The 13,864-nt window shown below is 39.6% G+C and overlaps 1 protein-coding gene and 1 long non-coding RNA gene across 10 annotated transcripts in view; one reads left to right on the top strand and one right to left on the bottom strand.

Moving 5' to 3' along the window:
* Positions 1–4,959: 4,959 nt before the first annotated feature.
* Positions 4,960–13,864, bottom strand: part of plekha7b (pleckstrin homology domain containing, family A member 7b) — a 170,730-nt gene continuing 161,825 nt past the window's right edge. For all 8 annotated transcript variants that reach the window (XM_052462547.1, XM_052462552.1, XM_052462545.1 and 5 more), the window contains one exon: positions 4,960–5,680. In XM_052462547.1, the coding sequence (XP_052318507.1) occupies positions 5,658–5,680 (23 nt within the window). In that variant the 3' untranslated portion in view covers positions 4,960–5,657. The remainder of the gene's footprint in view (positions 5,681–13,864) is intronic.
* LOC127907368 (uncharacterized) lies at positions 7,676–9,122 on the top strand. Of its 2 annotated transcripts, none has more exons than XR_008064269.1 (3): positions 7,676–7,771; positions 8,188–8,343; positions 9,020–9,122. It is a non-coding gene; the product is annotated as an uncharacterized LOC127907368 (long non-coding RNA). The 2 variants fall into 2 exon arrangements; XR_008064268.1 differs by lacking the exon at positions 7,676–7,771 and adding an exon at positions 8,040–8,135.

The raw sequence follows: 13,864 nt of genomic DNA, 5'->3' as shown, positions 1-13,864 counted from the left end.
ACCCCCGAGGTGCCTTATTGTTATTATAAACTGGTTTCCAACACAAATAGAACAGTAAACAAGTATTTTTGCGTCAAATCCATGGTATATTGTCTGACACTGTATACACATGGCTGAAGTGCTGTTTCAGCCAATCAGAATCCAGGACCGAAACTACCCGGGTTTATAATGTTCGGTAAGGTTTCATAATCATGTTGTAGGCCTACATGTTGTAGGCCTAGCTCTTAAGGTAATATCATACCATAGCTATACAGCAAAAATAAGACAAATTGATACAACATTATTTGACTTGGCACATACTAAATAGGTACTGCTAATTTATTTGACTCCATATGCCAAAAGAGAAAGGTCAGAAAGGTCAAATCAATTCCCATATTTTCAGAGCAGTATGATGACCCGTCTGTAAACTGGGATTATTGATGGAGTGCTGGTGGGTGCTGTATTGCTTTCACAAACTGAGACACTAAATGAATCTCCACAATCTGGACATGAACCAGGCATAAAGGCCCTCACTCCCTATCCAGGAACAGGCCTCTCTCTCTGGGCATGAGAGTACACATACAGGCATAAAGGCCCTAACTCCACCACACTTCATTATTAATGAATGCCAAATTATGTAATTAACTCAAACAACATTTGCATACATGCAAATCCTCCTTCTCCCAATTGGACCTATAAAGTGGGACTCTGTTCTCATTAGCTGACCCAAATCTCTTACTTGTAACTCCAAATTTCCTCAAAGTTTAGTCAGGATCTAATATTTCCTTTTAGGTTAATAGGGAACGACTAATGAATCATTTTTAAATAAGGGAATCTACATGCTTTGTCTAATTACATAATGATAAGGACGTCATATTTCTGTATTGAACTACTTAATTACCAATTCATTACTATCTGCACAAACTCCACTAATGCATATTGCTGGCTCAGGGGTAAGGCTTGAAGAGTGTTGAAAAATGTGTGAGATTCTTACCATGTCAGCAGTGTATCTACCGTCAGTGATCAGCAGAGTGGAAATGTAGGTTGTTGCCCCTCACATAAAAAGGTTCACTAAAAGTCAAAGGCTTACAATACCTGAACAAACACACAAACACTCCATGACTGAACAATTAACTGCTGCAGATGAAATGGTGGAATGAGATCTCAACTATGGCATGATATGAACAGTTGGAAGCCCTTTACACACAAGCAATAACCAATACCCTAACCCATTTAATTATTAAAACATTGGAAAATGTTCAGTCTTCATGGTGAGGGTGTGTTCTCGTCGTCATCATCTTCATAATGCCTGCTTTGTAGAGGATTAAAAGGGCCTGAAGATGGCACACATCTGCACAACACATACTCTATTACAACCCAAAGTGAGAGAGTGAAGGTGGGCCTTATTAAAACGACTCATCCCATGTTCATTTGTACCAATAACCAACACTGCAAAACATTTCAGCACGGTGCAGGTTTTTTCTTTTGTGCTTGCAGACAGAGTTGTGCCTTAATTTGAAGTGAAATGTGTTGCTAAGAGGCAGACAAAGTTTGAGCTGCTGCTGGATCAAAGAGGAAGCCCAAGGGCATCTTCTTCATTCATGTACACAAAAAGCCCAATTCATTGTAGGTATTGTAAATGCAAACCGTTTAAGGAACATGAGAGCAATTCATTGTTTTCTTTAACACGGCATTTTTTAAACATTTATACTCAATCATTTATAGGGTAGAACAACTGTTATCATATACACTATTTTACAGTGCCTTCAGAAGTATTCCTACCCCTTGACTTATTCCACATTTTGTTTTGTTACAGCATGAATTCAAAATGGATTAACATTTTAAAAAATCTCGCCCATCTACACACAATACCCCATAATGATAATGTGAAAACATATTTTTATAATCGTTTGAACATCTATTGAAAATTAAATACAGATATATCTCATTTACATAAGTATTCACACCCCTGAGCCAATACTTTGTAGAAGCACTCTTTCTGGGTTAGTCTCTAAGGTCTTTCCACACATAGATTGTGCAACATTTACCCATTATTCTTTTCAAATTCTTCAAGCTCTGTCAAATTGGTGATTGATTATTGCTAGAAAAACATTTTCAGGTCTTGCTATAAATTTTCAAGTAGATTTCAGTCAAAACTGTAACTCAGCCACTCAGGAACATTCACTGTCTTCTTGGTAAGAAACTCCAGTGTAGATTTGGCCTTGTGTTTTAGGTTATTGTCCTGCTGGAAGGTGAATCCATCTCCCAGTGTCTGGTGGAAAGCAGACTGAACCAGGTATTCCACTAGGATTTTGCCTCTGCTTAGCTCCATTCTGTATCTTTGAAGTAACTGTGTGTATTGAAACACCATCCAAAATGTAATTCATAACTTCACCATCCTCAAAGGGATAATTAATATCATTTGTTTCTCTCCCGCATCTACAAATAGATGCCCTTCTTTGTGAGGCATTGGAAGACCTCCCTGGTCTTTGTGGTTGAATCTGTTTTTGAAATTCACTGCTTGACTGAGGGACCTTACAGATAATTGTATGTGTGGGGAACAGAGATGAGGTATTCATTCAAAAATCATGTTAAACACTATTATTGAACAGAGTGAGTCCATGCAACTTATTATGCAACTTGTTGAGCACATTTTTACTCCTGAATTTATTTAGGCTTGCCATAACAAAGGGGTTGAATAGTTATTGACTCAAGACATTTCAGCTTTTCATTTTTTATTAATTTGTAAAAATGTCTAAAAACATAATTCCACTTTTACATTATAGGCCAGTGACAACAAATCTCAATTGAATCAATTTTAAATGTAGCTTGTAACACAACAAAATGTGGAAAAAGTCTAGGGGTGTATATACTTTCTGAAGAAAGTGTATATGTCTACCCTGAAAGAAAGGCTGTGCTGAAGCATTGAATAACCATTGAATAAGTTAACCATTGAATATGTTGTATTACAATAAACTGAGCGAGAATGAGACAACGAATATACTATTAAATATCAGTCTTAAAAAGTTACAGGTTTATTTTATAATTTTCATTTAATGTAGGCATGTACAGTGTGTTGGGAGAGAATATTCAATCAGTTTTAACTGTTCAATAATTGAACACCAGCCCATCCCTTATTAGAGCATGGATATTGATCTTGAGATGATAAAAGAGCATAAAAGACCATTTTAGAATCAAAGTACCTTTTGTGTTGGATCCTTTGGTTCAGCTCATGTCCAATCAGAGTCCAGTCAGAGTCACTGACTGGACTTTCACTACTAGACCATCCTCCCTGCACACGCCAGCCTTCTAGTGGTCATGGAATATTGTGAATGACACAAAAAGTCAAGCTTAAATACCCAGGGCCATGCCCTTTATTGAAACATACTATACCTGGGACTGGCAAGGGTTAACATGGGGCATGTTTAACAACAAACAGTTCCACCCTGTTACAATCATGTGGGAAGAGAAACCTTCACTGTTTATCACAGTTGTTTACTCTGGATTTCATATCAAATTCTCTAATCATTTATAGTTTCAAAATGACTAAAGGTTGTCTCCCCCCCAAGTGCTCAATTGCGGGATTTTGGAGTATACTGGGAAAGTCTGGAATTCCTTTTTCTATTCATGTACATTTGAAAACCTTTTCCTAGAGTCAGTGAGGAACATTTTGTAAAGGATGAATGTGTGAGGCCTTGATTACGTTGAACAGAACAAGACAGAATTAGCATAATAGGCCCTATTTCATTCTCTTTGAAGTCCAGAGCATAGCATAACAAATGTATATGAACCAGCAGCCAAACGTCAATAAATGGAAATGCCACAATCCTCAGTGGATGGTCTTGGGTGAATTTCTGCAGGAGGAGGAAAAAGACAGCCCATTTATTGCAAAATAAGCAGAATAGCGGATGTGATGGGTCTTATACCCACCAGGGCTAGCAGGCACTCTGGGGCCCACACTCCCACTCCTCGAGATGGCATGGAGAGAGAGGAGATGTGGCAGCTCCCACTGTGGAGCTCTGGGAGGTGCATCCCCTCTCACAGGTCTTTTCAAAGAGTACCATGATGCAGACAAGTGTATGTAATTACTCTCCAATTAAAGATAAAGATCTCACAAGGGAGGTGAGAGCAGTCTACTGGACCACCAGCCAAAGGAGCATAGCCTATAAGCAAGATACCAGTACATACTATACGAATATGTTAGAACTGTAGAATTATGTATAGGACTGACAGAACAATTGCAATTGATTCTAGTCATGACTTTTCTATAGCTGACCTTCCATTTACAGAACATGTGAAAAAGTAAGTTACAAAAAGCTCATAATTCCATCATCTTTGATTCATAAGTTCAATGCCATGTTCGTCTCAAGAGGTTTATTTTACAAAGTAAAAGATCTTTGATTTAAAGATATAAATTCTATGCTTCAGATACACCAATGCTATTACTACCCACCTTCCCAGTTGAAAATGTAGAGACACGGAATAGAAAATGCCCTTTAAGAAGGAGAAGCTTTGAACTAAAGAAACATTTCATGGTTTTTTGTATTGAAAGTTTGCCTCATTTGGTTTGAGCCTGTAAAGTTGGATTCCCTTCTCAGATAATAGAATGAAATGTAACAGGGCAAAGCAATCAATAGGAATGTTCAAAGAGAATCCTTGGAGCTGTGATGAGACTACATTTTGTACTTTTTGGTCAGCATGAAGAGAAAGGTTATCAGAACTGGCACAAGATAAAGGGTTTTGAAGATTCCAACACAGTCAACCATATTATTCAACTGCCATCCACAGAATAGTACAATTATTAAACTGGCGCAATAACATATGATTTAAATTCAATACTGTACAATAGGCTATAAGACCTAAGAGTTTTGCTGTTCACATTCTCTGAATACCTTAGTATATCGTTATCATTTTATAACGGTTATTACTACTACTGCATGAATCTGTTGTCTGAAGACAAAACATTTGATGAGGCAAACATCATGTTAATATCTTTAATATTTACATTTGTAATAATTATCATTGTGCAACCTGCCCAAGCCATCCAGAAAATATTATGTTCAATGTTATTTTCCTCCCAATGTTGTAAGCAAAAATAAAAAATAAATTTGGCAAGCCATTAAGAGACTGGCAGTGCTGGATACAAACACAAATTACATTTCAAGTGATTTGGTGTAAGAATATCGTCTGAGTTTTGACAAAAATACAATCAACATGACACATGTTCAGTACCTTATGTTCATATCAACCTTCCAGTTGGTGAATACTCTCATTAACTTTTTTTGAAAAATACAAGTTCCCTCCAAATTCAGATCACACTGCAAGACAAAATATTCTCATCTTGAAAATATCTCTTTCAGTTCTTCACTATGATACAGTATAATGCTAAAAGTGCAATAACATGTATAAAACCTTTTCTATTATGGGATTAACATCTGTTACACACTTCCAAAGTTAATATGCACAGCAGCTTTCACGGCAGACATACATTTTCTTAAGAAAATAGTTACTTCATTTTAGCTCCTAAAAATGCATCAGCGAGTAAGTCCTGCTGCGTGCTACTGAGGGCAGGTTAAATGTTCACTAACACCCATCTACTGTATAACAGTGTAACTGTCAGCACCAAAGTCTTTCTTTCTTCAAGAATCCAGGTTGTATTGTCATCATGGAACAGCACCTCAGTGTCCAGAAAGCGCATTGGCTGAGGGAAAATCAACAAAACACATCAAGTTAGTTTAGGAAGACTATGAGAAATTCTAGAACATCAAGCAGAATGGAAGAATGGGAGGAAATGAAGAATACATTCTTAGCTGGGATCCAATCAAACAGTATTCGCAGGATTTTAGGCTAGTAAAATAGAAGTATATATATATATATATATATTTTTTTTTTTCTTCTTTAAATCAAATACCATGGTCTTACTGAATGCCAAAGTACAGTACTGTACATGGGTAAAGGTTATTAACCTAAACACATCCCAGCTACAATGAAGATGATGCAGCAGAACTCACCACAACATAAAGTGCATCATACAACACACCAGATCTTTAAAAGGGAATATTAGTCTCATAGGAAACCATGAGAAAACAACCTTTTTTGAAAGCAAGAAAGACAAAACCCCCAAAACCCAAGTGACCATACACCACATATGGAATTAACGGATCATTGTACCTTACTGGCTCGGCTGTAAACTCTCCTTCCAGACTCATATTAAACATCTCCAATCCAAACTCAAATCTAGAATCGGCTTTCTATTTCGCAACAAAGCCTCCTTCACTCACGCTGCCAAACTTACCCTAGTAAAACTGACTATCCTACCGATCCTCGACTTCGGCGATGTCATCTACAAAATAGCTTCCAACACTCTACTCAGCAAACTGGATGCAGTTTATCACAGTGCCATCCGTTTTGTTACCAAATCCCCTTATACCACCCACCACTGCAACCTGTATGTTAACAACACCCACCCGTAGCACACGTTCCAGCAGGTATATCTCACTGATCATCCCCAAAGCCAACACCTCATTTGGCCGCATTTCCTTCCAGTTCTCTGCTGCCTGTGACTGGAACGAATTGCAAAAATCATTGAAGTTGGAGACTTTTATTTCCCTCACCAACTTTAAACATCAACTATCTGAGCAGCTAACCGATCACTGCAGCTGTACATAGTCCATCTGTAAATAGCCCACCCAATCTACCTACCTCATCCCCATACTGTTTTTATTTATTTACTTTTCTGCTCTTTTAAACACCAGTATCTCTACTTGCACATCATCATCTGCTCATTTATCACTCCAGTGTTAATCTGATAAATGTTTATCATTTGCTCCTATGGCCTATTTATTGCCTACCTCCTCATGCCTTTTGCACACAATGTATATAGACTTTCTTTTTAATACTGTGTCATTGACTTGTTTATTGTGTTATTGGCTTGTTTATTGTTTACTCCATGTGTAACTCTGTGTTGTTGTCTGTGTCACACTGCTTTGCTTTATCTTGGCACGGTCGCAGTTGCAAATGAGAACTTGTTCTCAACTAGCCTACCTGGTGAAATAAAAGAAAAAGAAAAACTACATTGTGAACTGGGAAACATTCTCTGCTCTCTGTCTTTCTGTACAGCATGTCATATAGTGCAAAAATGTTGTGTCATTTTTTCCCTCAAACTCAACTCACATCACAACAAACTTGAAGCAACTGAATGAATTGCTACAGTGTACTGTTAAACCAAGCGGTGACAACAACAGTCATACAACAACATCATACTGTGTGTGAGACTGACTCAGTGAACACTGTTTCTTTTAGAACACAGGGGCTGTATCTTTAGGTATCCTGTGGAAATAAACATAGCTGAACACATACAGGAGCTGTATCTTTAGGTATCCTGTGGAAATAAACATAGCTGAACACATACAGGAGCTGTATCTTTAGGTATCCTGTGGAAATAAACATAGCTGAACACATACAGGAGCTGTATCTTTAGGTATCCTGTGGAAATAAACATAGCTGAACACATACAGGAGCTGTATCTTTAGGTATCCTGTGGAAATAAACATAGCTGAACACATACAGGAGCTGTATCTTTAGGTATCCTGTGGAAATAAACATAGCTGAACACATACAGGAGCTGTATCTTTAGGTATCCTGTGGAAATAAACATAGCTGAACACATACAGGAGCTGTATCTTTAGGTATCCTGTGGAAATAAACATAGCTGAACACATACAGGAGCTGTATCTTTAGGTATCCTGTGGAAATAAACATAGCTGAACACATACAGGAGCTGTATCTTTAGGTATCCTGTGGAAATAAACATAGCTGAACACATACAGGGGCTGTATCTTTAGGTATCCTGTGGAAATAAACATAGCTGAACACATACAGGAGCTGTATCTTTAGGTATCCTGTGGAAATAAACATAGCTGAACACATACAGGAGCTGTATCTTTAGGTATCCTGTGGAAATAAACATAGCTGAACACATACAGGAGCTGTATCTTTAGGTATCCTGTGGAAATAAACATAGCTGAACACATACAGGAGCTGTATCTTTAGGTATCCTGTGGAAATAAACATAGCTGAACACATACAGGAGCTGTATCTTTAGGTATCCTGTGGAAATAAACATAGCTGAACACATACAGGAGCTGTATCTTTAGGTATCCTGTGGAAATAAACATAGCTGAACACATACAGGGGCTGTATCTTTAGGTATCCTGTGGAAATAAACATAGCTGAACACATACAGGAGCTGTATCTTTAGGTATCCTGTGGAAATAAACATAGCTGAACACATACAGGAGCTGTATCTTTAGGTATCCTGTGGAAATAAACATAGCTGAACACATACAGGAGCTGTATCTTTAGGTATCCTGTGGAAATAAACATAGCTGAACACACACAGGAGCTGTATCTTTAGGTATCCTTTGGAAATAAACATAGCTGAACACATACAGGGGCTGTATCTTTAGGTATCCTTTGGAAATAAACATAGCTGAACACATACAGGGGCTGTATCTTTAGGTATCCTTTGGAAATAAACATAGCTGAACACATACAGGGGCTGTATCTTTAGGTATCCTTTGGAAATAAACATAGCTGAACACATACAGGAGCTGTATCTTTAGGTATCCTTTGGAAATAAACATAGCTGAACACATACAGGAGCTGTATCTTTAGGTATCCTTTGGAAATAAACATAGCTGAACACATACAGGAGCTGTATCTTTAGGTATCCTTTGGAAACAAACATAGCTGAACACATACAGGAGCTGTATCTTTAGGTATCCTGTGGAAATAAACATAGCTGAACACATACAGGAGCTGTATCTTTAGGTATCCTGTGGAAACAAACATAGCTGAACACATACAGGGGCTGTATCTTTAGGTATCCTTTGGAAATAAACATAGCTGAACACATACAGGGGCTGTATCTTTAGGTATCCTTTGGAAACAAACATAGCTGAACACATACATGAGCTGTATCTTTAGGTATCCTTTGGAAATAAACATAGCTGAACACATACAGGGGCTGTATCTTTAGGTATCCTGTGGAAATAAACATAGCTGAACACATACAGGAGCTGTATCTTTAGGTATCCTGTGGAAATAAACATAGCTGAACACATACAGGAGCTGTATCTTTAGGTATCCTGTGGAAATAAACATAGCTGAACACATACAGGAGCTGTATCTTTAGGTATCCTTTGGAAATAAACATAGCTGAACACATACAGGAGCTGTATCTTTAGGTATCCTGTGGAAATAAACATAGCTGAACACATACAGGAGCTGTATCTTTAGGTATCCTTTGGAAATAAACATAGCTGAACACATACAGGGGCTGTATCTTTAGGTATCCTTTGGAAATAAACATAGCTGAACACATACAGGAGCTGTATCTTTAGGTATCCTTTGGAAATAAACATAGCTGAACACATACAGGGGCTGTATCTTTAGGTATCCTTTGGAAATAAACATAGCTGAACACATACAGGAGCTGTATCTTTAGGTATCCTTTGGAAATAAACATAGCTGAACACATACAGGGGCTGTATCTTTAGGTATCCTGTGGAAATAAACATAGCTGTCGTTTACTCTACAACAATTTCCTTTCCAAATATATATGTATGTAAGTGCACATTGTAGGCTTGGCTGTGCATACTGAACCATCTCCAAATATATATGTATGTAAGTGCAGATTGTAGGCTTGGCTGTGCATACTGAACCATCTCCAAATATATATGTATGTAAGTGCAGATTGTAGGCTTGGCTGTGCATACTGAACCATCTCCAAATATATATGTATGTAAGTGCAGATTGTAGGCTTGGCTGTGCATACTGAACCATCTCCAAATATATTGTCTGCGTCCCAAATAGCATCCTATTCACTACATAGGCCCTATGGGTCCTGGTCAAAAGTAGAGCACTATATAGGGAATAAGGCATTTCTAAATGTCCACACATCATAACCTCTGACCCCGACCCTTTCAGCTGAGGAGCACACATGGATGAGGAAGGAAACAGGACAGGGTTGTTGATAGACACCAACAAGCCGGAAGACACCAAAATATACACAAAGACATGCACACAGTCCCACACATATTGCAGAGTGCCATGGATAAGGAAGGGGATCGGGTTAGTAGTCAAGGATAGCCAACAGATGGTGCATGATTGAGCCAGTACAGTAGAGTTAACTGGACACACTCACACAGTATCATGATCAGTCCCAATGAGTTTGCACATTAAAAATAGTGTCACTTTAATTTTTCTCCCTGTTCTACATGTATTGGTGAATACTGTTAGCAGTCTACAGATGGTGGGATAATTGGTGTTGTGGAATGCAGCTGTGAACACTTGTTCCACTGTCAAGGTGCTGAAGCAAAAGGTGTCTCACTTCTTTGTTAATTGCACACAATGCTCACGTAGCTAGTGGCATTTGTGTTGCCCCCTTACCCTGGCCAACACACATTTTAGATAAAGTTACAAAAACAATTTACAGACAATTAGCACATTGAGATTAGCTGGCTGCCTGCAGATGTGTAGTAATGCTGACGGTAATGAGAGGGGTGATCTACTACCTTCTGAATTACAACAGTGCGGTGATCATGCAGACAGAGAGGTGTGAAGCAGCACCCATGTTAGGGAGAATTAGTGAAACCTCAATACCATTAGCATGCTGTTAGTCCTTACTTTGTTTTCTCTGATTAGACAAACGAGAAGTGAAATCCGTTGCTTAGAGGAGGAGGAGGGGGAGGTGCCTGAGAGACAGGAGGAAGAGGAGGAGGAGGTGGAGGAGGAGGTGGAGGCACGGTGGGGATGTTAGGTTGCAGTGGTACTACTGAGAAGTAGATACAGGGAGAAGAAGAAGAGGATGACAGAGAGGAAGAGGAGAACAGGATATTAGTCACATTAGGAGCAGCACTGACAAATCCAAAGGCAGTGTTGTTTTTAAGACCACCACAAGCGAGACCGATTCAAGACCAAGACTGGAGAAAATTGAGTCTGAGTCAAGACCATGACTGGGAGGGGGCCAACCAGAAAAATGCCGGGAGGGTGTCGACCAGAGAAAATGTGATTCCAATTCAAGACCATGGTTGTAATTGTGTCAAATCGCAACCATAATTGTCCAGTATTTCTGTGTTGATATTTCAGAAGAACATTTGGATGGTGTAGACATTCAGAATGGTGACAATATGCTGCTGAGGAAAACAGAGAGACACTCCACTAAGGATCCCTTACCCAAACAGGTCTGTAATAGATACAAAGACAAAATATACAGTATTACATCTTCCCCATGTCTCCCCTTACTAATAGTGAGAGCGCAACTTTCAAACAATGTCCCCCACTCCTCCCTACCAGCAAATCAAGGAAATTCTGACGAGCGTGACAAAGTTTAGGGTAAAGGACAGTAATGTTAAGTGTAAAGTAGGAAGCCCAGGTTTGAATTGGCGATAAGATTTTAATGTGTAATGAAAGGAGTGTATATATTTGGCCTGGCAAAGTGGTTTTATGGGCTGACTGAATGGAAGCTGATTGGTGTCGGCCAGAAATTAAGTCCTCATTGTCTGAGGCAAAGTCAAGACCGAATTAAAACCTTTCCGACACCGGGACAAGACTGAGACACCCAACATGTGGTCTATAGACTGGTCTCAAATACTACAACACAGGGACAAGACTGAGACACCCAACATGTGGTCTATAGACTGGTCTCAAATACTACAACACAGGGACAAGACTGAGACACCCAACATGTGGTCTATAGACTGGTCTCAAATACTACAACACAGGGACAAGACTGAGACACCCAACATGTGGTCTATAGACTGGTCTCAAATACTACAACACAGGGACAAGACTGAGACACCCAACATGTGGTCTATAGACTGGTCTCAAATACTACAACACAGGGACAAGACTGAGACACCCAACATGTGGTCTATAGACTGGTCTCAAATACTACAACACAGGGACAAGACTGAGACATCCCACATGTGGTCTCTAGACTGGTCTCAAATACTACAACACAGGGACAAGACTGAGACACCCAACATGTGGTCTATAGACTGGTCTCAAATACTACAACACAGGGACAAGACTGAGACACCCAACATGTGGTCTATAGACTGGTCTCAAATACTACAACACAGGGACAAGACTGAGACACCCAACATGTGGTCTATAGACTGGTCTCAAATACTACAACACAGGGACAAGACTGAGACATCCCACATGTGGTCTCTAGACTGGTCTCAAATACTACAACACAGGGACAAGACTGAGACACCCAACATGTGGTCTATAGACTGGTCTCAAATACTACAACACAGGGACAAGACTGAGACATCCCACATGTGGTCTCTAGACTGGTCTCAAATACTACAACACAGGGACAAGACTGAGACACCCCACATGTGGTCTCTAGACTGGTCTCAAATACTACAACACAGGGACAAGACTGAGACACCCCACATGTGGTCTCTAGACTGGTCTCAAATACTACAACACAGGGACAAGACTGAGACACCCCACATGTGTTCTCCAGACTGGTCTCAAATACTACAACACAGGGACAAGACTGAGACACCCCACATGTGGTCTCTAGACTGGTCTCAAATACTACAACACAGGGACAAGACTGAGACACCCCACATGTTGTCTCTAGACTGGTCTCAAATACTACAACACAGGGACAAGACTGAGACACCCCACATGTGATCTATAGACTGGTCTCAAATACTACAACACAGGGACAGGGGCTGGCTGGGGCCCTTCCCACCATGCCCAATAACACACAAGACACCAATCTAACTTGAACACTAAACATACCGTACAGTAAAACAGTAAAATATAAGATGTCACTTCAATCAATTATCATGTAGCTGCGTGTCAATAAAATGCCAATGTTTATTTCTTAATTATACATAATCGAATTGAAATAAGTTTCCTTTTATACCAAAGAGTTGAAAAAAACATTGATTTGGTCTGACAAGATGCCTCGTGTGATGTATTCTGACATTTCTCTATGCTGGAAAGATTGTTTGAATTGTTGACTCTGCTCTTCTGTGCATATTAAGCTCCATCACATCCTGATGCTTGAGTGTAAGTCTGTGTGACAGAGAGAGAGAAGAGAAAGAGAGAGAAGAGCGAGAGAAAGAAAGAGAACGAGAGAGGAGGAGAGAGAGAGACGCAACTCATCTAAAGGGCTGCTACTGATGATGCTACTGGAAGAGTGAACCTGCCTGCTGCAAGGTAAAGATGAAAAGTGATCTGGGTGTCTTTTATGAGGGTTCAGAACCGTGTTCAAAGAGCCAGCTACAGGAGGATGCAGTTGAGAGCCTGAACACAGTCTTACTGGGTCATTGATCAGCCTCACAAAATAGCCTCATCAAGAGAATCCTCCCCGTCTGAAAGATTAGACACGGATCGCAATTATCTCTGTCTTTACTCATAAGGCCCACACTTATAAGAAATAATATTGAGTTATTAGGAGATGAACGGCCTGATAGCCCGGCTTTGCACCTTTCCCCTCCCCTCCTCCATCATCCACAGAGCACTCTTGAAAGCGAGCTACCCTCTGTTTATCCCGTCTTCAGCTATCCAGAGGATGTCAATGTGATGCAAGGTAGATTTTACTGATATTGTCAGACACATACTTGAAAGATAATCATTTCTGAAAGTGTTTGGCCCTGACATGACGAACATCCACACAAGAGCGTCAGTCTCTTAGAATCTGTGCATGAAAAGGGGAGGACTAGGTGCTCAATCATAAGTATAGTTATTGGAAATGACACATGATTGGCAGAAGTTGTACCACCAAGTTCATGTTTGAAGAGTGAAGACTAAAACATAATGTGGAAGTTTGTAGTGAGAAGATGACCAGTTATTC

The sequence above is a fragment of the Oncorhynchus keta genome, chromosome 14, assembly GCF_023373465.1.
Source record: "Oncorhynchus keta strain PuntledgeMale-10-30-2019 chromosome 14, Oket_V2, whole genome shotgun sequence".
Classification (NCBI taxonomy): domain Eukaryota; kingdom Metazoa; phylum Chordata; class Actinopteri; order Salmoniformes; family Salmonidae; genus Oncorhynchus; species Oncorhynchus keta.
The sequence above is the reverse complement of the archived record's forward strand: the minus strand, read 5'-3'. Positions and strand labels throughout refer to the sequence as shown.